Below are 25,496 nucleotides of genomic sequence, written 5' to 3'. Positions count from 1 at the left end.
TATCCGCAAAAAGAAAAGGAGGACTTGTGGCACCTTAGAGACTAACAAATGTATAGTTTCTAAGGTGCCACAAGTCTTCCTTTTCTTTTTACTATATACAATGGATTTCAACAGAGGAACTGTTGAGCACTCTGAGCTTTTCCAGTTTGAACTATAGGTTAATTTTAGATTAACAGGGTAAAATTACCCAAATTGGGCAGTACAGGATTCTGGGGTAAAGTATTATTGTAAAACTGGCATAAGATTCTTTAATGAACACAAGTAGTCAGGGACTTGCTTTTGAATCTCCTCTAAAAGAACAGCACAGCACTCCCTAATACCACAAAAAAAGGCTAATTCACTAATGAGTCACTACTGACTCAGAAAGACAGAAAGAAAAATGAACCTTCTAAATCTGTAAGCTACTCCCTGTAACAACTATGTTCCTTGATCAGATCCCATCCAAATATGGACTCAATCAGACCTAAATTGTTAAAAAAAAAATCTCATGAAACCACACCCTGGAGTAGTTTCAGTGCATTGTCCTATGCAGGCTGCTGCATGCCGATGCATATATCAGGAAAGCAAATCTTAGAGATTTTGAAGAGATGAAGATTCTTATTCGTATATTTTATTATCATCATAAACAATACTGAAAAGTAAAAAACCATTTTCACTTGGTTGGGAATGAACTGACATACTGGTACTATCAATGCTGATATCCTACTATTGTAGATTTTGTTGTCACTCGTGATATAAATTACAGTCTCATTATATACTTGCAAAGAATTACTTTGGAAATTTTTAAATAATACTGCAAAAGAGCAGAGTGCCCTGCATAACCTAAAGCTAGACCTCAACCAGTTTGTTTAGATCTGGCTTTTTAAAATTTAATTTAGGTATTTATGTTTTTTAAGAAAAAATGGGATTATATGCAGGTTTACCATTGAATCAGTCCCTCCAGCTGCTTTATCTATCCAAGTACTATCCATACATGCAAAGTGCAAAATTAGTCTAGACATGTAAGGAGAGAAGGCTTCCCAACAAGATTGCAGTACTTCTGGCTTCTAGAGGCACTGCAAGGAAAGTCCTTCTAGCATTTATGCTTCCAATCCCCTCTGTATCAAGGAAATTCAGAGATGCACGGAAATGAAATAAATATTTAAGAGTTAACTACATGTGTGTCTAGATATGTTTATTTCTATTTATCTTTCTCTCATTTTGTAAAATTGCTAATAAAATATCTTTTGTTTACAACTATTTGGACGAGATCTTGATATCTAAAAATACACAGAGCTACCCTCCTGTAGCCAATCAATAAAGGACATAAAAACACCACAGTATAAAGATTCAGTATAAAACAGAAAAACTTATCTAGATGACATCCTAAAAGGACAAATTATGTGCCATAGAAATTGCCTTCTACTTATGAAATTATTGTGTCATTTATTCTTTTAACGTGCCATGTAATGGCAGCCAAGGTAAGGAAATCTATCTTTACAAATCCAAACCTAAAATAACATAACTGCACAAATGGTTCTGACACAAGTGCCAAATTTTGTCTTTAACAGGGCGTGTTGGGGATTTGATGCTTGCTTTCCTAAATCTACATTTGAATTTTTACCCAAGTCCATTAGGCTGAAAACCAATGATTTCAGGAGCTATGGAAACCTTTCTTTTTATATTTACGGAGGTTTAATATGTCTCAAACTAGTTTTGCCACTGCTCTCATAAAATACCCCAGACACCTTAAAAAAAGTTCCCATTTAAAACATCTTTGATTTAACAAAACAATACCAGTCTTCCATAAGAAAAAAATATCAAAATAACTTCATGAGCCTTTATAAAATTATAATCTTTTCCCGCCAAACATATTAATTCCACCTATTTACTAACAAAAATTAAAAATATTCTATTTCATTAAGAAGGTTGGCTAGATTTCTTTAACATAAATGCTTGAAAAATACCTTTGAAAGATCCCTGAAGTTGCCTGGTAAGGTCAGGTCCAACTCTTCTGATTCATAGTTTGTTAACACCCATGGAAATACAGGGTATTGGTTTAGATCATTGTATGTTCGTCCTAATGAAGAAAAAAACAATCTTGTAAAAGTTATGAAATATTGCCCATTTATGCTACTGATAAACAGTCTAGTAGTAAATTATCTTTATATTTTTTGCATCTTATGTTCCCAATTATCTGCTATTCTATTAATACAGTTATCACCTGAAGGCAAAAACATGCTCCCAGTTGCATGTAAGTGAATGAAAATTCAGAAGACAGCAGCCACATAGGTTATATATAAGAAGAAGAGAATAATGTTCACAGGTGGCAAAAAACCAAAAACCACATGCTACTTAATCCTATTTGATAGCCTCCGTTAATGACATTATACAACATTCTTAAACATCTGTTGAAATTTAAAGTTGGAAGAATCATTTTTGTTTTCACATAAAGTGTATCAGTTGTGATGAGTGTGATACAGATGGTAAGTAACAAATAAAAGAAATGGGTCCAAGTTGCAAAGTTCAGAACTGGATCTAGTCTCGTCCAAAATTTGGGAGTTTGAATCTCAGATTTTGAGGTTTGGGCTCTCTCTCCTAATATTGCTTTATCCTAAGGTTTAACTACACTCCATCTCCCACGATAGTGGAGGGTGCCTTTCCCGAGAAACAGGTGAAATTCCACTGCAGTGGTGGGACTGGGACTGGAGGTAAGTATGGCACACTGCCTGCCCAGCGTGAAGCCCTGTTCTCATGAGTTTTTTTACATAGTAGCTCAAAGGGAGTAGGAAATCTGTGAAGAGCCAGGAGGATCTGCTACTATGCAGATTCTCTTACCTTCCCACCACTAGGTATGTATCTAAGCCTCATGGAGGCTCCTGCAACCAGCAGGCTTAAGTAGCTTCTGCAAGGCAGCTCTATGCTTGCTTCTCAATTCAGGGACAACTGCGCTCCACTCCTTGTACCCAATGTATGTCCAGCATCCAGCCCATCTACTCAGGCTGGGTATTAGTCTTGTGATGTGAGCCTTAATAAATTATATATTATCCTCTACACGTTGGACTTAAAATCATGGAAGAACATTGTGGAGAACTATCTGGACAACATACACAAAGTAATGTCAATACCATAAACTGTAGTTTAATCTAAAGTATTGAATGGAAGGAGGGAAGGAAGGCGGGAGAGAAGGAGGGTTGTATGGGTGTGCATGAGCGTATTGTAATCCAAGCTATCAACCAAACTTGTATTACAATAATGTTGATTTGGGCACAGTGGCAAATGAGAACAGACACAGAAATGGATTTTAAGCAGCAGCCCACATCTACATTAATCTTAATGCAGGGGAGGAGCCCTATCCTCCCTGTCACACATACTCACACACCAGGCACTTTAAGTGTTTCCAGTGTGGGGGTTACAGGGCTCCTATCATATAACCCATAATTCAGGATAGCTTCTCACCTGCCTATCCCAGGACTCAGCTCGCTCATCTGAGACCTATCACCCTCACCCCCAATCTCATGAGTGGGACAGAGGGTATTAAGGGGGACCTCATCTTGTGAAGATCAAGATTTCCCTATAATCCACAAGCACAAGGCCCAACAGCAAAATCCCAGGTTTTTTACTTTTGGGAATCATTTAAACCACACTAGAAACTGACAACAAGTTGCGACAAACTGACGCTGCTACCATGAATTACTAAATCTTTATTCCTATTTAACTTAACTGCTCCTCAAGGATGCTGAGGGAGAGTGGTTGCTGAAACAGAGCAAAAAAAAAAAAAGACTCCACATGGGCAGGGTTAGGGTTTAAACAAATGAAAGGAGAGTGCCAGGGGCCAATCAGCTCCCTTTCTCCCCCAGCTGGTCAAGGAGTAGCTAGAGCCTCTGGAGGAAGAGGGAATACCTCTGCATCTCCCCAGCATGTATTCTCCTCCTTCCATCATCTGGAGCTGTCACCACTGGCCCCATCAAGTTTCCCATCCGTTGAGATGGGTGGGTGGAATTTATTTTAATGTTACTTCCTAACTATTGTCAAGGTTAAAAATCTCCTAAAAAAGACTGAATTTAACTCTAACCCCAAGGCATCTCCCCCAAATCTAAGAAACAAATCCCCATTACCACAAGTTCAAATTATCAAAAGCACTTTATAGATCCAATTTATAAAAATAATTTGCACTTAAAATCAATCAATTGAAAATTCTGAATGAATTGCCAACTAGAAGATGGTAAATAGGAAAGAACCTTATATCCACATCAACTAGTAGTTAATAGTAGTTAAAAAAACAAGTCCCTTAATCCTGCACCAGCTACCATATTGACTTACTGAGAATCACATAATATGCAACATGATTCTTTAAAAAAAAATCATGTAATCAATGTGTGTGTGTGTGTGTGTATGTATGTATGTATGTATTAAACTGACAGACTGAAATAACCTACGTTAACAATTCCCAGTCCCACTGCAGATTTACAGCCCTGTCTCACTAACTGCTTCCTTCCAGATTTTGGACAGATTCCTGGGGTACAAAACCCAGCACAGGGAAACACAGGCTTCCTTGTTCTGGGCAGTTCTACAGAAAAATCATGTCTGCTTTAGCGAAATATAAAACTTTCATTGCTCCACAAACACCCTATTTTTTCAATGAATGTTGATGAACAACAAGCATTTCTCTATTTTTACATACAGTCTCATTGATACCAGTAAAAGTTGGTATTATCAACAGTTTTTGTGTTATTTTGTACTTTTAATAAATCAGTGTTATATCAGAAAATATAAAATTAATTTAGCCACAAATAGAAATTGGAAGGGAATATTGATCTAATACCTATATACGTGCAATGTATGAATAAAGAGGAAATAAATGCAAATATAATTCTCACATAATCTCAATAATTACTACATCAGAGAATATATGCTCTGATAAGACTCGTAGAGCAGATTAACATTTATCAAACATATGATTCAAGGAGCATACAAGAATTTATCAGCATAAAGGAGAGAGGGAAAGGTGTTCATTGGCTAAAGCACAGGAGTGAGTATTAATAGTTTTACATTTTTACCCCCTGTCTTTGCCAAAGTTTTGAAGTAACACCCTGGTATAATTGCTTGACCTTACTGTGCCTTCATTTTCCCCATTTGTAAAATAGGGATATTAATTCCCGTCCCCAAAAAGGGTTTAATTAATATTTGTAAAGATCTTGGAGATCCTCAAATGAGAACATAGGAACATAAGAGTGGCCATACTGGGTCAGACCAATGGTCCATCTAGCCCAGTATCCTGTCTTCCAAAAGTGGCCAGTGCCAGATGCTTCGGAGGGAATGAACAGAACAGGCAATCATTGAGCGATCCATCCGCTGTTGTCCACTCCCAGGTTTTGGCAAAGCAAACAGAGGCGAGGGACACTCAGAGAATGGGGATGCCATTGATGGACCTGTGCTCCATGAACTTATCTAGTTCTTTTTGGAAACTAGTTATTGTTTTTTTAAAAAAATCTTTTTGGAAACTAGTTATAGTTTTTTTAAAAAAGGTGCTGTAGAACTGCAAAGAATTTTATTATTTTAAAATAAATGTGCTGATGTTGTTTTCCCATATCATAATATTGATTGAAGCCAATGGGACTACTTGCATGACATAGTTAGCAGTTTGAGCCTGATTTTGGGCCATCACAGGAATCTCCCTGCTTTCCTCTGAAATCTCTGTACTTCAATACTACTGTACAGGTTGTTCTCTCATAAATGAAGAACAGCATAATAATGCCACACCATAAAGCAACTCAAGGAGCAAGACTACAATAAATTATAAAATATTTAAAATAAAATAATGTAACTATTGAATACATAAATCACTCATATAATTTATTCTAACATTTATTTATACATATTCACTGAGAGGTAGTATGGCCTGGTGGATTAAGCAAACAATCGTAAATCAGGAGACCTGGGTTATGACTTGCCGTGTGGTTTTGGGCAAGCTACTTAATCTTTTTTTGTTTGTTTCTGATCTATAAAACGCGGAGGATAATATTTCTCTCGCTGGTGTATTGTATTAATTAGTTAATATTTGTAAAGTAGTTGATTATATACAATACTATATAAACACTAGCCATGGCTGGTATAAATGTTGTTATTTATAAAAGGTTATTCAATATTCATTCAACAATTTTATACTATTAACATATAAAATAAATTGGGTAAATGAATGTTAATATACATTGTGAATTTAGACATAGTATGTACAGGATGTTATAAGGTACTGTATTTATGAATATCTGGCTGTACAACAGTGATTTAGTGGCATTATGGTATTATATATCCATAATTCTAAACATGCATAAATATCACTGTTTTAACTCCACAAGGAACAGTTTCCTGATTGGTTTTGATTCTCCTATGATCATTTATTGACTATAAAGAGCAGACAGTGTTTCATCATAATACCATTTGTTTGGTGTTTGTACACAAGAATTGCCACTGTTTTGTTCCTTAGTTGAATAATTATAAAACATAAACCTGTACTGCTTTTGGGAGACATTGTACCTTTTCAGCAGCTGCAGATTTTTCACTAGCTAAGCTTTTAGAGATTAATGTTAAAGACTGAATATTAAATATTGCAAGCCTATGACACTAATCTACTTGAACAATAAAACTGAGGCACAGTAAATGAGATCTCAGAAATACTGGATATGTTTCTTCATTAAAAAAAACTTTTTAATTAAACCATCCAATTTAATGTTTTTATATGGCACTTTAGTTTTGAAGGTAAAGTGATCTAGAGACAGCTGACAAAGAAATTATAACTGCAATTCCGTGGTGAAAATGTTAATGACAGCAAAATATTGTTTAATTAGATGATTGCAGCATCTGGATTAACACTCTTTAAGAGCGATGTTCCTGTGCTTGTCTGCTTCTTCACACTTTACAGACATTTTGTCATCTCTAGGTCATTAGGAAAGATTTTTTAATGATTTTTCTAGAAGCAAGCAGTTCGAGTTACATCTAATTAGATGACAATAATAAGCCCAACACATGCAGTAGCTAAATATATACATAATTAACCAGTGAGGGCTTGTACATCACAGGGTAAAAAAGAGGAAAATGCTAAACAGGAGAAAAAAGAGGAAGGAGGTAGCAGTTCGTCTACATCCGTTACCTGAATGTACCATTTCTCCCCATCAACTTTCAAAAAAGAATAATCCCCAGCCTTTACCGGAAATCATTTAAAAGAAACTCTATACATAATTACTCTGCATATTTGTTAGAAGCCATGGCATACAGGGATATTTTTTAAAAATGTAAGGTAATTTACATACCTCAAAAAAAACAGAAATCAGTAAAAAGTCTGGGAATTAGATCTCAAATTTAACCGTTAAAATCTGGGCACAACAGAGAGACCTCAGCACAGATTTGTAGATATAACACTCTCTCCCAATTCTGATTCTTGTATCTTACTTTTTTAAAATTATTTTAAAGGTTCCCCCCCACCTATATTCTTACCAAGTGAGAATAGTAAGAAAAGATCTTTTTTTTTGTATCACCTAGAGTATTCAGTTTACCCACATTCTGTTAATATATAATAAGGCCTTTTTTCTGTGAATCTGGAGAAAGAACACCAAGTCAATTAGTATAGTTACTACTCCTTCTACAGCTTCAAAACTAAGGAATCCTTGAGAAGGGGGTGGAGGGAGTTTGGCCAGGAAGGCTTATGTCTACAAAACTAGGACAAAAACCAGGGGCACAGAGAGTATAAAACTGAAACTGATTGATAAATAACAGAGTGCAGTGTTTACCTTTGGGGAAAAAAATCCAAACTCCCTCAAAAAAAAAAAACCAACCCAAAAAACCAGAGCTGTAAGGATGATGAAATATGCTCAAGTCAGAAAAGAGGGCAGAGAAGAGTGAAGATCTTAAAAATAGAATAAAAAGGCATGAAAATAGAAGGCTTGGAGGTTACAAAGACAGGTTGAAACAAGACTTTGGAGATTTAAGAAAATGAAGAGGGCAATTTTGAATTGAATTTCCAGAGGGACAGGAAGCCAGAGAAAGTTATGGAAATCACATGTCCTTGAATGCGAGTGTTCTGGACTACTTAGGCTTAGAGAACAGTGATTTAGGAAGAAAGCCCTACAATAGTTGACACAGACTGTGATTAAGGTCTGGCTAAAGATTGTAAGAGAAGCAGAATGAAAGATGAAAGTGGACAGTGTTTCAGAGGAGGTGATAGGCAGACTTACAGATAAGAAATAAAGTGGCACAATGAAGGCTTTTCAATGAGGAATAATTAGTACATGAAGGATTGATTAGGAAATTATGCAATAGCTAGGAACTGAGAATGTGAAGACAGGCATATTGTTTCATCAGGGAGAGAGTTGAGGATCAAGTTGTAGATTTTGGTGTTTGGTTCAGTGATTCCGTTGCAGAGACAGCAACCAATTATCCAAAGCTAACAGTATTACCAGTGGGCAAAGGAGATCTTATGTGAAAGGACAGAGTCACAGATGTCAAGAGAAAGGAAATGGGTTTGAGTCAGAAATCCCACTGGTGAATGTATCCAGCAGTTCCCAAGGCTACTGTGTTTGAATGATTACAGTGAAGGATAACATGAGAATATGTGGATGATTTCTTAAGGTTTCATAAAGTGCTAGATGCCAAAATTGGTATAATGGCAGGAAGAAGGATAAGCTACAAAAGAATGGACAAAAGAAGTAAAAATATTTGTGAGTTGAAATCTACTGTTTGTGAGAAGAGGAAATATAACCAAAAGAGCTGTGAACTATTTACCAGGATACAATTTGGCAAACATCCATGCTACTTAAGTGGCTAACGTGCGACTCAGATGAAATGAACAAGTCAGTTAGCAGATGCACAGTGACAGAAAAAAAAAGAATTAATGGTGGGGGGTATATCTCTCCGTGATTAAAGATGAGGATATTAAACAGGATGGTGCCATTTAAACAAACAGCTAATGGTCTAAAACTAGCCCATCACTGTCTGCACGAACATTCTGGATAAAAAAGCTTACACCTTTAAAACAAATATTTCATATTTGTTCCCACTGTGAAGGACTATAAATCTAAAAGTAAAAGAGAGTGTTAGAAATCACACTTTCAGAGAGAAAGAAAATAAAATATGTAATGTCTCTGTTTAGCAAGAACTCATTTTTACCACAAGATTTTATAATTATATTAAATGTTCCAAAGTTGCCTATGAAATTGCACACATCACATTTTGTTTTAATTGACTGACTCACATAATTTATTGAAGGTGTTCTCCTGCCAGCAGTGGATATACCTTTTGCTTGAAACTTGTGTATTTGGACAGTTATCATCTCTACTATTTTCAGTATAGGGAAAATGTTTTGTAGGCAAGTGCATTCCCATATACTTTTAAGTCTATAGTTTCTTTTTGAACTGAGCAGTTGATTAGTCTGTCAATGATAAATTTTATTCTCCCTTTCAAAACAAAACATTGAGAACATTCTGTGAGCAGCAGAAGAGAAGGCAGAGAATATAACAGCTTTTGGAACTGAAATGTATTCTTTAAATTAACAGTTTTGTTGCTTACTAAATGAACTTTCAAAATGTAAGAAAGCAATATAAATATGATTTCACGATGATGAAGATGCATTTGTGGTTTTTCATATGCACTTTGCATGGAAGGCCACGCCTATTTCATAATAATTTTGCGGCATTTGACAGCTGCTATAGAAGAGGTTAAGAAGATTTATCATGTTGCAAGAGTTATAGGACTATTGGAAGAGGTGATAGGACTACAGTGTATAAGGGCTGGAATGAGCCATTTTCAATAAAGAAAACACTAGTGTTTGCTCCCAGCCCTGTAGGAGGGATCTGGCTTTTTCTTAGGTATCTCTGTAGGGGCGTTTTAGGAGATGGTATGGTGGTACCGCATTTCCAACACAGCACAAAGGCTAACACTGCCCAACTTGGAAAAGTGAAAAGTGATTAGAGAATTTGTAGATCATTAAGGAAGAATCTGGCAGTAGTTCCAAGCAATGCAGACAGGTTTCAGAGAAGGAGCAGCTTTAATTAATGTTCTGCATGATACAGGAAAGCTCTTCAAACATTAATTGCTTAACACCCTATTCACATCCTACTCTGGGTAGTGTGCACAGGAGCTAATGAACGGAACTCATTTAACATAACATGCATTATAGTCTTTGAATCCTTTACTAATCAGCACATTGGTTCCCCACATAGAGAAGACAAACTGTGTTAACATGTGTGGCATCAAGACATCATCAGCAAGGGTGAGAGAGTTAAGAAATACATTAGTCAATCTAAGATTGACCACAAGGATCAGGGAACATAGCTTATCTTCTTCTGATGACCTAGATCTTTACACAGGTTAGGCAATATTACATGCGGATGAAACATCCCTTATCTAAATTTTAGTTTGAATGTCTATTACAGAAAGGCTTCATTAAAGTTGGATATTAATCAGCAAAATGTGGGAAACATTTGGTTAGACAAGGAGCACTGCATCCATTGCATAGTGAGATTATGAGGCCATGTCTACACTGGCAATTGAACAACAAAACTTTGTTAACACCTCCCCGCCAAAAGACAAAAGTTTTGCCATGATAAATGCCAGTGTGAACAGTGCATTGTCGACCGGGGCACTCTCCTGCTGACAACGTAAACTCCACTAGTTGGGGGTGGATGTTTTTTGTCTGCAGACGAGCTGACAAACAGCGCCTATACTGCACGACTTTTAGTGGCACGGCTGAAGAGACACAGCCATGTCACTAAAAGCTGCGTAGTGTAGACATAGCCTGAGGCAGACACAATTTGCAAGCTTTCAGAAATGTGATGAGTTCACAGCTGGGTGAATACAGGTGAGTCACTTCACAAAAACACACCATCAAGGTAGCGATCAATTCTGTGTTCAAAAAAAGGAAAGAAGTAGATAACAGAAGTACACAGACAAGCAAAAATAAGAAAAAACAAACCAGTATTTCTTCAAATCTTGCATTCAGTAGCATCTGGGTATCTAGAGTGTAAATGTAGGGCCGCACTGTTACAAGTGAGTTGAACGATGTGAAACCAATAACAGAGAAACCTTCCTGAGGTCCCCACCCAAATGACTAATAAAAAAAGCCTGTCTAGCAGAGATAGTCTTTAACTACAGGTTAAATAATAACTTTACTGGAAACTTTTGGGATGCTTTAAAGAGGTCTTTGAAGTTTGGAGCTTGTCTATTGAGGGAGACAATGTGAGTGTAAGTATCACTGCAATTTCTATACCACTTCAGACATAAGAATGTCTCTCAAGTCTGGATGTGTTGGTGATATCTGTAGGCATAAATGAGTGGGCATTTCAAAACTGATTAATAATGTACAGTGACTTATCAAGAATATGCTTTAAAAAGGAGCTTTGGAGTGTGTCCACTATCATTCTTTGATAGGGTAATAAGCCTTGGGGATGGGGGGGAAGCAGTAGACATGGTACATTTTGACTTTAGTAAAGCTTTTGATTCTGGCATGACCTTCTCATAAACAAGCTAGAGAAATGCAACCTAGATGGAGCTACTATAAGGTGGGTGCAAAAACTGGTTGGTAAACCATTGCCAGAGAGAGGTTATCAGCGGTTCAGTCATGCTGGAAGGACATAAAGAGTGGGGTCCCACAGGGATCAGTTGTAGGTCCAGTTCTGTTAAATAATTTCATCAATGATTTAGATAATGACATAGAGAGTATACGTATAAAGTTTGTGGACGATACCAAGCTGGGAGGGGTTGCAAGTGCTTTGGAGGATACGATAAAAATTCAAAATGATCTGGACAAACTGGAGAAATGGGCTGAAGTAAATAGGATGAAATTCAATAAGGACAAATGCAAAGTACTCCACTTAGGAAGGAACAATCAGTTGCACACATACAAAATGGGAAATGACTTCCTAGGAAGCAAGTATCAGAGCGGTAGCCGTGTTAGTCTGTGTCCACAAAACCAATGAGGAGTCCGGTGGCACCTTAAAGACTAACCGATTTATTTGGGCATAAGCTTCCTTGGGTAAAAAATCCACTTCTTCAGATGCATGGAGTGAAAATTAGAGATACAGGCATAAATATATATTGGCACACGGAGAGAAGTAGAGAACCAATGTTGAAGGCCAATTCAGTCAGGGTGAATGTGGTCCACTCCCAATAATTGATGAGGAGGTGTCAAGAGAGGGAAAATTGCTTTTCTAGTGAGCCAACCACTCCCAGTCCCCATTCAAACCCAAATTGATGGTGTCAAGTTTACAAATGAATTGTAGTTCTGCAGTTTCTCTTTGAAGTCTGTTTTTGAAGGTTTTTTTGTTGAAGAATGACTACTTTTAAATCTGTGATTGAATGTCCAGGGAGATTGGCTCACTACAAAAGCAATTTGAAATTTAAACAGTGTAACGCTGTTGCAAAAAAAGTGAAAATCATTCTGGGATGTGTTAGCAGTGGTGTTGTAAGCAAGACACAAGAAGTACTTCCTCCTCTCTACTCTGTGATGATTAGGCCTCAACTGGAATATTGTGTCCAGTTCTGGGCACCACATTTCATGAAGGATGTGGACAAATTGGAGAGAGTCCAGAGAAGAGAAACAAAAATGATTAAAGGTCTAGAACATGACCTATGAGTGAAGATTGAAAAAAATTGGGTTTATTTAGTCCAGAAAAGAGAAGACTGAGAGGGGTCATCATAACCTTTTTCAAGTACATAAAAGGTTGTTACAAGGAGGAGGGAGAAAGTTCTTCTTAACCTCTGAGGATAGGACAAGAAGCAATGGTCTTAAATTGCAGCAAGGGAGGTTTAGTTTGAATATTAGGAAAAACTTCCTAACTGTCAGGGTGGTTAAGCACTGGAATAAATTGTCTAGAAAGGTTATAGAATCTCCATCATTGGAGATTTTTAAGAGCAGGTTAGACAAACACCTGTCAAGAATAGTCTAGATAATACTTAGTACTGCCATGAGTGCAGGGGACTGGACTAGTTGATCTCTCAAGGTCCCTTCTAGTCCTATGATTCTATGATTCAAAGGGTCTAGAAACAGATGTTATTTACAAAAGCTGCTGACAGAGTGATATTAAAAACATAATATGAAATTATGGAGGAAGAATGGTTTTGTGGTTAATGCACTGGACTAGGACTCGGGATATCTGAGTTAGATTCTCAGTTCTACAACAGACCTCCTTGTGTGGCACAGAGCAAGTCACTTACACTCTGTGTCTCAGTTTTCCAGCTATATCATGATAACACTTCAATAGCTCACAGGGGCCCCTCAGTCTCTTCTGCTGGAGCTGGTGTACTTTGTATATATAATTTAATATTTATTGAATCATAGAGAGACTGAATGACGCTAGAGCCTGGTGGTTAGGGAACCCACCTGGGAAAGGGGACACGGAGGTTCAATTCCTTGCTCCAGTTAATATTTAATTATTATACAAAGAAAGTAGAACAATTTCAACAGAAAAGATTGAGATCTACTCCAGAATATCTTCCTATAGCCTAGTGGTTAGGGCATTCGCTGAGAAGGTGGAAAATCTGAGTTCTAGTCTCTGCCTCACATCTAGCAGAACTGGGATTTGATCCTGGGATTCCTGGATAAGTGCTCTAATCACTGAACTATTGGGCAAAAGGGTCTCACAGCAGAACCGCCATATTTCCTTCTTTCTTCTCCAGTGGTTTTGTGAATCTATTCCTCCCGTCCCATCTCGTCCCCCCCAAAATGAAAAATAAAAATTGTGGCGCCAATATTATTTGGTGAATTATTTGGCATTTTTTGGCAAATAGATTATTGGTGTGAAAAAATTCACCCAGTTCTAGTCAGAGTAAATGAACAGGTGAGGTGTTAAACCTGGTTTTGGATACATGACTTCCTTCAGCTCTCTGGCCTGAGGAACGTATTAGGGAGGACCATCTCAAGCATGAAAATGAAAACTAAGTCAAGCGGTGTGTCAACTGTAACATTGGAGTACAAAGTGATGTTGATATGCTTGCTCGAGTTAGTTTTATTCATAGTTAGAGCTCATTGTTGTGGGATACATGAGAAAGTTTTCCTGTGGTGAGATTCATGAGCAATTTATATGCTACGCTGCTGGAGAACCAACAGTGACCAGTGTTGGGTACATTTTTTGTATATCATACAGAAAGCTGCATCTTTTTACATTTCAAATCACTCCTGTTACCAATATATAGAAAACAGGAAGATGGAAGTGGGATTGCCACTATTACTGTTTAATTAGTGACAACTGCCAGAAAAAAATCTTCTTTTACTAATAAAGAATGGATATCTATAGAAATTATTTCTCATTTTAAATACCTAATCTGATATTATAATTCAGTACAAAGAACTAAAAGACAAAAGATGCTGTAATCTAATCATTCCACAAACCAGGTTTCAACTGTACTAGGCAGAATACTGTTGTTATTCTGCTGTCTAGTTGCTGTTGCTGAGAATGACAAAGTAGCGAAATTACATTTTCCCATTATTATTTCCAGACATTCTCTGGCAATGGTTTGTTGACTCTAATAAAGCTTCAGACAAAGCTGTCAGCAGAGAAACTGGCAGAAGCAGAGCAAGGAACTACCTTCACAACAATAAATGAATCTAAAGCCTCAGTGATAGGTTGTGCGTTTTCTGATAAAATTTAATGCGAGTATTTCAGAATCTATCATAAAACTGCAGCTGAATTCCAGAGGGATAAATATATTCTATCAAGTCACGGTACTCAAGATTTTGACAAACATAAACATATTATGAGGGATTAAAAAGAGTTAGAACCTTACCAGCTATAGTATTGAGGAACATCAAGTATTCAAAGTTAGAAATCTCCCGTCGCTGCCAGCGCTGAGTCATGTTGGAGGACTTATAAAGCTGTCTGGGAGTGGCCAGAGATATTCTCCTGGGAATTAAATTTAAAGAATGTTTATTTTAAGAGACTTGTTAAATTTTAAAATACAGAGCAAACTTATTGGTATGATTTACTTGACAGTGTCTCAAAGCCTTTTTATTTTGTTTAATGAAGTCAACAAAACACTACCACTCTTATTTGAACAATGAATATTTCTTATATAGAAATCTCTATATATTTTATTTTAACAGTACTATAGCACTGCTAAAAATGCTAAATCCTCTGTGCCTTGGTTTTCCAGTTTTAAAATAGGATAACACTATTTCCATATATCACAGGGTTATTTTGAGGATAAATACATTAAGGTGAATGAAAGATGGTTTTGAGTGCAATATATTCCAGAATCACAGATGGAGGATATTTACACACCAATGAAGTTAGTGAATCCCCTCCCTGCAGCCTGCCTACCCCTGCTTTCAACCCCAACAAGCTCCAACACCAGAGATTTTATCTTATATTTACTGTAATGAGGGCAGGGTTTGTTGAGGAAAGAAAAGAGGGCGGTGTGGAAAAAGGCAGGAATTATTCCCTTTAGCTGTTGGAGTTAACTGTATTCAAAATTAAGAGTGGTGTTTGCTTGCAAATCCTTAGAACTGAACTTCAGGACGGGTATTTATTAACTATTTATTATTAATTAAATAAATAAATAATAAGAATTATTAATAATAATAATAATCATCATCATCATCATCATCATCATAAACAACTTTTATGGTGTGGTAGCATCCACAGTCCAATTCAGGATCAGGGTCCTATTATACAACACATTGTACAAATAGAACAGGAGAGCCAAATATGCCATCAGAAGCTGAAGCATGAGTAACTGCATATTTCAGCAAATGTATGAATGGATGTCCAAGTCACGGCTCTACATATTTCTGTGATGGGAACATTCTTAAGAAAGAGAAGTAGAGGGCGATCTTGCGTTTGCTTGGTGAATAAATAGTCTTTTAAGGTATGCAGGGATTCATCCATTTTTTCCACAAACAACTTCAATCTGTCAAAAGAAAGGTCCTCAACTGTATTTTGGACTTCCCTTAGAAAACTAGAGAACTGAAGCCAGGAGGCTCTCCTCATGACTATCACCAAGGTGACAGAATCAGCAGATGTATCAGCAGCACCCAGAGAGAGGCCTGGAGAGATGTTCTTGTGAGCAGTTGACCCTCTACGACAGGGGTGGCCAACCTGAGCCTGAGAAGGAGCCAGAGTTTACTAATGAACATTGCCAAAGAGCCACATTAATATGTCAGCAGCCCCCCATCCACTACCCCCTCCATCCCCCAGCGCCTACTGCCCACCAGCAGCCCCACCAATCAGCGCCTACCGGTCCCTCTCCAGGCCTCCCGCCCACTGCAATCAGCTGTTTTTCAGTGCGCAGGAGGCTCTGGTGATGAGGGGGGAGGAGTGAGGGCATGGCCGGCTTGGGGGAAGGGGCAGGGGCCGTGGGGGAAGGGATGGAGTGGTGGCAGGACCTCGGGCAGAGCAGGGGCTTGAGTAGTGAGCACATTGGATACAATTAACTTAGGATTGAATAGAGACTGGGAGTGGATGGGTCATTACACAAAGTAAAACTATTTCCCCACATTTATCACCCCCCCACACACTGTTCCTCAGACATTCTAGTCAATTGCTGGAAATGGCCCACCTTGACAATCACTACCAAAGGTTTTTTCCCCCCGCTCTCCTGCTGGTAATAGTTCACCTTATGTGATCACTCTGGTTACAGTGTGTATGGTAACACCCATTGTTTCATGTTCTCTATGTATATAAATCTCCCCACTATATTTTCCACTGAATGCATCCGATGAAGTGAGCTGTAGCTCACAAAAGCTTATGCTCAAATAAATTTGTTAGTCTCTAAGGTGCCACAAGTACTCCTTTTCTTCTTGCAAATAGAGACTAAGATGGCTGCTACTCTAAAACCTGTTATTGGAAAGTTAGTATCTGTAGCTCCAGCCTCGGAGTCAGTGCCTATGCAATGAGCCACATATTAACCTCTGAAGAGCCACATACGGCTCCGGAGCCACAGGTTGGCCACCCCTGCTTTACGATGACCATCTGGAACTGCTCCCGCTGGTCTGTTGGAAGATGCTCAATATATGCATTTGACTTTGAATAGTCAGTATGGCTATATTTCACTATGAGGGCTTGAAAATTGGCAATCTTTAATGGTCACATAGCCAGTGAGAATGACTTACATCCAAACAAATCAAGATGCTTTAAGTCTTTATAGTATGGAGTTGATTTAGCATCATGCTCTCTGCCATGTTCATTCTCAGCATCAACCACAAATTCAGAGTCCTTGGAGAGGCCATAATATTTTTTATCTGCCTTCTTACAGGTGGGTGGTACTGTACCCGGGCTATGTCAAATTATTTTTGCAGGGTCTATCAAATCCTCATGAATAGGTAGTGCAATGCGGGCAGATGATGAAGTGTGCAGAATGTCAAGTAATTTATGCTGCGACCTCCTCCAGTGGAATTTGCAAAGAGTCCGCTATCTTTTTAATGAGGTCCTGGAACTGTTTATAATCATCAGACAAGGACAGTGGAGCAGGCATGACAGCTTCATCTGGGAAGGGGGAAGAGATGTTAGTTGCAGAGGTATTCTCTTTGTCCAATCTCACTTCCTGCTCCTCAAAGGTCTCCTCTTGTGGATCAGGAACCCTAGAGAGGGAGGCTGGTGGGGACTGTCTGCTCTTCTCCTGGTGAGAAACATTAGGGGCCCTTGAGATAAGCTGTCCAATGGCCCTAGTACTGCCACTGAACAAGGGTGGAGGCATCCAAAGGTGGCCATATCAGCCAGGTGGAGCACGACTCTCACAAGATCACCCAACTCCTCAGAGGTCTCAGGATAGAGAGTTCAAAGATAATGGAAGGGAAAGTGCTGGACAGAAATGTGGGAGACTGAGGAAAAATCCCCATTGTTTTCCTCATCATCATCACTTAGCAGAGGTGGAGCAATCATAAAAAAAGGCTGAAACTCAGTTGGTACTGGGAAAATCTTCAGGGATTGAGAGGTGGGTCAATACTGCGAATGGGTTGGTACCGAATGAGAGATTCAGGTTTTCTATTACTGCCAAGTCCTGAGGAAATTGAAACTCTTGAGGTACTGAAACAGTGGACAGTACTAATGAGAAAAGCTGGGCAGAGGTAACGGTGGCAGATGGTGCTGATGGTACCAAAGGTCTCATGCACTATGATGAATAATCAGTAGGTGTCAGTCTGGTCTTTTGCAGAGCCGAAGTGCTGGCACTGAGGTCCTAGTAGAGACTGTTGGTACTGATTTAGAAGAGCTGGTCGTCTTCTCTGCACCAGTCCAATCACCTGATGGTACCAATCTTTCAGAGCCAGAACCTTTAGAATTCTAGGCTTGCTGGTAGTCACAGTAACTGAGGAACCTGCAGCCTCGTGGGTATCAAGTCAGAGATCGGTAGGTGCCAAAGCAGGACTGCTTTCTAGAGTCCTTTTGAGAGGATTCCAGGGATTTCCTCTTTGATGCTCTAAGGGAATGTTGCACCGAGGAGGTAGAAGCAGTCGACCTGTTTGGAAATCATTGTACCAGGGGAGTACCCTGGCTGTGGTCAGAGGCTGATCAAAGCAAACTCTCCATCATAAGGAGATGTAGTTTAAGTTCCCAGTTCTTTCTAGCCCTCAACTTTAATTGCAGACAGAAATTATACTTTTGGGGAATGAGTGACACCCCAAGGCAGTGAACTCACTGGGAGTGTCCGTCACTGATTGGGATAGCCACTAGCATGAAAGGCAACATTTAAACCAGGAGAACTGTGGACACCCTCCCAGGGTTTAAATTCTCCTGAGGGGGAGAAACAAAGAAAAATGGATGGAGGGACAATGGTCCTTATCCTAAAAGTATAAGTAAAATCTTTTATTTAAAGTTTCCACTAACTAACACAAAGGAAACTTGAAGAACTAACACTAACTATTAAGAATGATAGAAAATTACAGTTAAGGTGAGCTCAACTCAAATGCTGCTGAAGGTTCGTCTCAGGCTGAGACAGTTGAGAAGGAACTGAGAATGGTTCGCCCACGCAAATCTACATAATCTTGGTGGAGGGCACAAGGCTGCGGGGGGTCCAAGCATGGGCCAAACAGACACTGCTACTTAAAATCTCTGATCTGACACACATGGAGCACAAGTGGACCTAGAGTGGAACACCCATAGGGACAATACTCCAGGAAGAAGGAAGAACTTCTTCACCAATGCACAATCAACCTGTGGAACTCACTGCCAGGGGATATTGTGAAGAAGTTACTCACCTTGTGCCGTAACAATGGTTCTTCAAGATGTGTGTCCCTATGGCTGCTCCACTGTAGGTGTATCTTTGTTGGGCACAGGATGCAGATACACCTACAGTGAAGTACGCAAAGGGACACTACTTGAAGAAGAATACCAAAAGTATAATTGGGTTCTAAATAGAATTAGATAAAAAGGATAGGTCCATGAATGGCTATTCGTCAAGATGGTCTGGGATGCAATCCTATACTCTGGGAGAAATAACAGGATCCAAGATTTTAAAAAGTGACTTCTCTTTTATCTTCAATTAACAGGTGCCCAACTTGAGACACTTTAATGGAACCAGATTTTCCATGGTGGGTGCTCAGTACCTTCTCAAAATCAGGCCCCATTAAAGTGTTTCAAGCTGGGCACACAGAAATTCAGGCACTTGAAATCACTAGTAACTTTTGTCCTAGTCATAGTTAGGAACGTGTGAGGAAGGAAGAGCATTCATCTTGTTCTTTCCTATGGCTGTTGGGATTTTTGTTTTTAATTATCTTATTAACACTATAATCCCTACTCTGGAGGTGAGGACCTTAACGAACAGGCTATTGGCTGTTCTGGAGTGGGCTCTATTTCACTTCAGCCACTGGAAAAGGCAAAAAATCCAAGCAAAACTGTTTGGCAAAATCAAAATATGCCCGACCTCAGTTCATGTCTTTAGTTTTAATACTCAAAGCAGCACTTCAATCTTTGCAAAAATGTCACCTCAAAAACAAACAGCACACAGTTCTTTCAATGTTTAAATAACAAACAATTTCAATCAGCTGTATTCTGTTTGCTCATTGGAGTGTGCTCGTTTGTTTTTGAGGTGACATTTTTGCAAAGATTGAAGTCCTGCTTTGAGTATTAAAACTAAAGACATGAACTTTTAATTAAGTTAAAAATATTTCTGCTCAAGAGACCTGAAGTGATGGGAATTCCAGACCCCTTGCAGGAGTGATATTTTACTATTCACAAATATCAACCATTCTGAGTTTGCAAGCATATAAACACAATACAGCATGAAATATTTTAATGACAATTACCTTGCTTGCGGCAAACCATAGCTGGTCCCCACTCCAACACGAGGTAAGCTGTACACAACTTTTTTTACTGTTGCTTGGTCAGGAAAATTAAACATAACCGAGGCTGTGGTAAGAAGAAAAAACATGACTTAAAACACCACGAAAGTGCAGAACTCTGTTTCTCTACCAGATAATTCACAATATATTTTCAAAAGGCTTCTCAGAATTTATTTGGAAAGATAATCCAGCTCACACATTTAACTTCCTGTGAACCAAGGGTCTTTAAAACTTTCAGTATTCTCAAGGCTGGAGAATGGGTGCTTCTGAAAATACAGTGTTAAGCTAATTATCTTATTTTGCATTAATGTGTATCTCCATCTTGCAGGAAATATAGATTGTGTGTTGCAGGGGAAGGGTGGTATGTCACACATTCAAGTCTCTCGTTAGGATGTAGAGCCTTACAATGGGTTGTATGGAATTTAGTCCAGAGACTAGTGCATTGAAAACTTGCCAGATCAGGGACTGGCTGAATACCTCCTCTCTTCAGTTGAAGGGCAGAACTGACATCACTGCTCCCACATACTGACTAGACTGTTCAGACACCTCACCAACCATCTGTTCCCGAGTCTGCTTCAAGGTAGCATTTACACCTTCAGAAAACTGATTGTTTGGGCCAATGCATACTGTTTGTTGAAGTGAAATTCCTGGCACGCTTCCAACACCTATTTTTAGGTTTGACAGAATTCTATTTTTATTATTTTATAATTTCAACACATAATATCAAAGTTAATTTTTAAGCTTTTTAAATCTTTATCTCCTTAAATTTTCACAGTTGTGCAAAATTTGTGGATGTTTAAATATATATATATATATTTTAACTTTCACAAATATGGTAAAGTATGGGGTGATCAGACAATTATTTATGACAGAAGGTATTGAAATTCAATAAGTAAAAGCTTTATAACCATTAAAATACAAAAGATCAACATCACATATCAAAATATACAAAGTAAACAGCCTTAAAATCAAAGTCCAACAAATTCTCAAGAAGCACTTTTCTTACTTTGCCTATCTGTAAATTTTGATCATCAACAGAAATATTTTTCATGAATTTGTGTGTCCCCAGTAAAATTGATGTTTACCAACTTTTACTGATAAAACTTTAATCCTTCCAAGCATAGCTTTGTTCAGCATGAAGGGAATTTCCCCCTCAGAAGCCTGGTGGGACAGTGGTGTTTTAACACTTTCCAGTAGCTTATCTAATAGGTGCTACTGATTATATTAAACTTTTGTGGTAAAATCATTGTATATGGTTGTTCTGTGTGCATTTAGGGGATTGTGTTCTGGAGACCCACTTAGTGGAAAAGATTTTTCTGGTTTGTCAACATGGCAGGAGTCAACATGTATCCCAAACATGAGCACAGAGCTGGAGATGAGATAGCTATGGTATGCAATGAGTGTTAAAGTACAGATGGGCTTTACTATTGTGTACAGTTTAAAGCATCCCTAAGTCTGAGTTCAGTTCTTCACATGAGAAATGGTTAGGGTATTTTGATCTTTTTCCATTGGGTTGGATTCCAAGTTGGTTTCTGTCAATTTGGGAGATCAATATGTGCAGTATCACAGATATAGTATGAAAAGTGACAGGTTTCAGAGTAGCAGCTGTGTTAGTCTGTATTCGCAAAAAGAAAAGGAGTACTTGTGGCACCTTAAAGACTAACAAATTTATTTGAGCATAAGCTTTCGTGAGCTCACAAAAGCTTATGCTCAAATAAATTTGTTAGTCTCTAAGGTGCCACAAGTACTCCTTTTCTTTTTATGAAAAGTGATTTACTTTCAGATAAATTCTGAAACTCGACATCTTTATTTATTTCAATAAAGGTTGTGGGCCAACCAAGCTAACTAGACACTGTGTGGAGCAAATCTAGCCAAATAATTCAAAACAAAATTATTTTACAAATGTCAACTCTTTTACTATTTTTGAATTATTCATGAACAGAACTGCAAATATTTCAAATTTATTCATTTTTCTAAATTATTCACTTTTTTCAACAAATAAATTCTGGCTCTGAAGATCTTTCATTAATAGTTCATTGTGAATAGTCAACATTTGTGCTGTTATTGATTAGCTTTGTAAATTACACACTATTTTGTTCACTAAATAGGCAACTTGGACAAATAACAGTACAAATTTCAATTGTATTATTGAAATATAAAATTTGAAAATTTCTCTTGGTTAATTAAGCAATTAAAAATCACTTTTGGCATATATCAGCCATTCAGGCTTAAACTCCTCCCCCCACCCTTTTTGTTGTTGTTGAGTATTTGCGCTAGTAAAGCTATTTCATTAGAATATTTTCAGAAAATGAAAGCAAAGGGTATGAGGACATAGCAGAAACAAATTTGTTTAAAGTTCTGAACAATAATGCATGTGTGATGATGTGCATGGAGTGAACAGATGAGCCTGCACTCTGATCACTCAGCTGTTAATTAGGTGCCCCTCCAGAGGAAGCTGACTGGGGCAATCAGACTGGCAGGTTGGGTGGGATAAACAATCAATTAGCCATCAGCCCAAGTCTCATAAAGAGGCACAGGAAGGAAGTGCCAGGGGAGGAGGAAAGAGAGAAAGGAACAGGGTTAGCTAAGCCCAGTCACATAAAAGCTTCAGAAAAGGGACACTTCTGTTCTCCCCAAGTCCTGAGGAGAGAGCCAAAAGCACAGCAGATATTGTAAACAGATTGTTGTATGGGAACTAAAGTGATATTGGTGGAGGGAACTTGAAATAAAAGGTCACTGAGTGCACCCCTCATGCAGTCTGTGCAGTTTCTGCTGGGAAATAGATAGGAGAGGAGCCATGCCCTGTTACAGCATGGAAAATACTAGCAGCATTTACCAACTTCAGTGTATAGTCTTTATTCATCAAACTTGCTGTCAGAGTGCCAAATTAAAATCCATATTAATGGCCCATTGGCAAATATTTTCTATATCAGATGTAGTGCATAAATACAAGTGTGAGGGATTACTGAAGGAAAATAGAATTTTTCAAAAAAAATGATAAAGTTTTAATTTGGGGATGAATGGATACCATCCATAAAAACTACCAGCAAATACCTTATACCAAATAAATGAACAACATAAAGACATACTTCTATTCGCCATAAACACTTCCAAAGCAGTGTTCTGGAGAAGATAACGTCTTGAAAAAACAGCTCGAATCTCACTGAACATCCATTTTCCATGAAGGCCTTCTGTGTAGGCAAGAACCTAAAATAAATAAGGGAAAACAGACACTTATTAGAAGATGTTTTGACAGTACCACAAGCTTTATGCTTCAACAAAGTCAGGGTAAGCTTATCTTGTTGAACTTTATGGCACTCAAAAACATTAAGTTCAAAGGTGGACTGAAATGTTTTTAAAAGATAAAGCCTGGTTATAGTCAGAGATGTGACTGTAAACATGGCACCTTCATAATGTGTATATATGCTTCTCATGTGTCATATCAACTTATTTTACTTAGATTTACTTAGAACCAAGTCCTGCAGTCAAGCACAGGGGAGTGAATAAGGTCACTTGCAGATAAGCATGCTGTAGTCTATTTCGCCACATGCATGAGACAGAACTGCCTGTTAAGTTCTGAATCCACAGTTTTATTGTTGATGGTGTGTTGTATAAAGTAAAGAAATAATATGACTTGACGGTCAAATCTCTAATTTGAGTTTACAGGGCTGTGAGTTAGAAAAATCTGTGAACCAATATATGAGAATAATTGAAGTGCAAGATGTCATTGTTACAATAATTTTTCTAAGATTAACCACATTTTATTATTCCAAATCATTAAAAAAATATGGTGACATGTATTTCTCTGTAATTTTAAACATAATATGAAGATATTTTAAAACATGAGTTGGAAAGTAGCACTGCTTTTCTAACTTGCCAAGTCCTAAATTTAAGGTTCCATTTGCTGTAACACTTATTGACAAGATACCTAGACCATTTCACTTTTCTGTCATTCCTCAAACTGCTTGAAGTGATGTCTCTTCATATTAGTGCTTAGGTATTAATGATGCATCTTCATATATACAAAGCTGCTTAGTTCAGTTTTAGAATATTCCATTTATGTTCAAGTTGCATATATTTTGTTAGAATACCAGAAACTTAACAAATTTTTGTTAAGCACTTCTTTTCTTCTTTGCATAATAAAAATGACAATCCATTTCAGAAGGAATAATAATAATAATTGTCAATCAGCTTCTGAAACAGTCTCAGATATTAGCTGTTTCTTAGAAGAAAGCTGGACAGGAAGAGCAGTGAACTATGATGTTCTTCATGGTCTGTGTAGGGTTGATTTGAAGACAAGACCAAGTGCTGATGGTACTGTTCTATTTTAGCTCAGCTGTGCACAATTCCTAACACTCAAGATTCACAGAGTGTTGGAGCAGTGGCTTGTTGGGCTGACTTTGCTTGGCAATTCTCTGGATGGATGCCAGGGGCTCCTTGCCCCTTCCAACCAATAACAGTTTTGCTTGGTGTCAAGCCCCATGGTAAACTTCCAATGGTTAATTACATTCAGTGTTAAAAATTTGCATTTTATTTATACTTTGAACTTCACTGACTTCAACTTCCAGCCACTGGCCTGTCTAACTCCTTTGTCTGCTAGATTGAGCCCTCTAGTATCAGATATCTCCTTCCTGTATAGGAGTTATAGACTGATTAAGTTGTCCCTTAACCTTCTCTTTGATAAGCTCAATACTTGACATCATGTATGTGGTAGCTAAGGTCACCAAGAGCAATACACCTCAAAGATTCCAGCACCAAACTCATTTGCATTTACTTGCATCTACCACTCTATAATACACAATTTTTGTTAAATATGTGTGTACTCAAAACTCTGGGAGGCGATAAGGAGGCAAATGTTTGGATTTAAAAAGCTAAAAGTAGCTAATGGACAGTAGCTAATATAACTGAATTTTTTTATCAGGTGTGTAAAATGTGTACAGTTGAAATGAGGGTCCCATATATGCCGTAGCTAGTGGCTTTGCCAAAGAACTCATCCCTTCACAAAAAATTGTGCTCCAGTACTTCAGCATTCATTAAAAAAATAAATATTTCTAGCCCTCACATGAGACTTGTGATGGGGCGGAGATAGGAAAAATATTTTATTTACTGATATTACTGGTCATTTACAATAAAATATTTCAGTTACAGTGTCTTCGCATATATACGTATTCAAAATATTACAATATTTTGTACAATAGTAGCAATATTTACAAGCATGTTATATATTGACCATAGTTTGACATCTCATTACTCC

The 25,496-nt window shown here is 37.9% G+C and overlaps 1 protein-coding gene across 2 annotated transcripts in view; it reads right to left on the bottom strand.

Moving 5' to 3' along the window:
- Positions 1-25,496, bottom strand: part of NBEA (neurobeachin) — an 835,554-nt gene that overhangs the window by 88,093 nt on the left and 721,965 nt on the right. For both annotated transcript variants that reach the window (XM_038414552.2, XM_038414563.2), the window contains 4 exons: positions 23,332-23,449; positions 20,207-20,309; positions 14,755-14,870; positions 1,947-2,059 (listed from right to left, as the gene is read on the bottom strand). In XM_038414552.2, coding sequence (XP_038270480.1) covers positions 1,947-2,059; positions 14,755-14,870; positions 20,207-20,309; positions 23,332-23,449 — 450 coding nt within the window. The remainder of the gene's footprint in view (positions 1-1,946; positions 2,060-14,754; positions 14,871-20,206; positions 20,310-23,331; positions 23,450-25,496) is intronic.

This window comes from Dermochelys coriacea, chromosome 1 (genome assembly GCF_009764565.3).
Source record: "Dermochelys coriacea isolate rDerCor1 chromosome 1, rDerCor1.pri.v4, whole genome shotgun sequence".
Lineage (NCBI taxonomy): Eukaryota > Metazoa > Chordata > Testudines > Dermochelyidae > Dermochelys > Dermochelys coriacea.
This window is presented reverse-complemented; position numbering and strand designations above follow the sequence as displayed.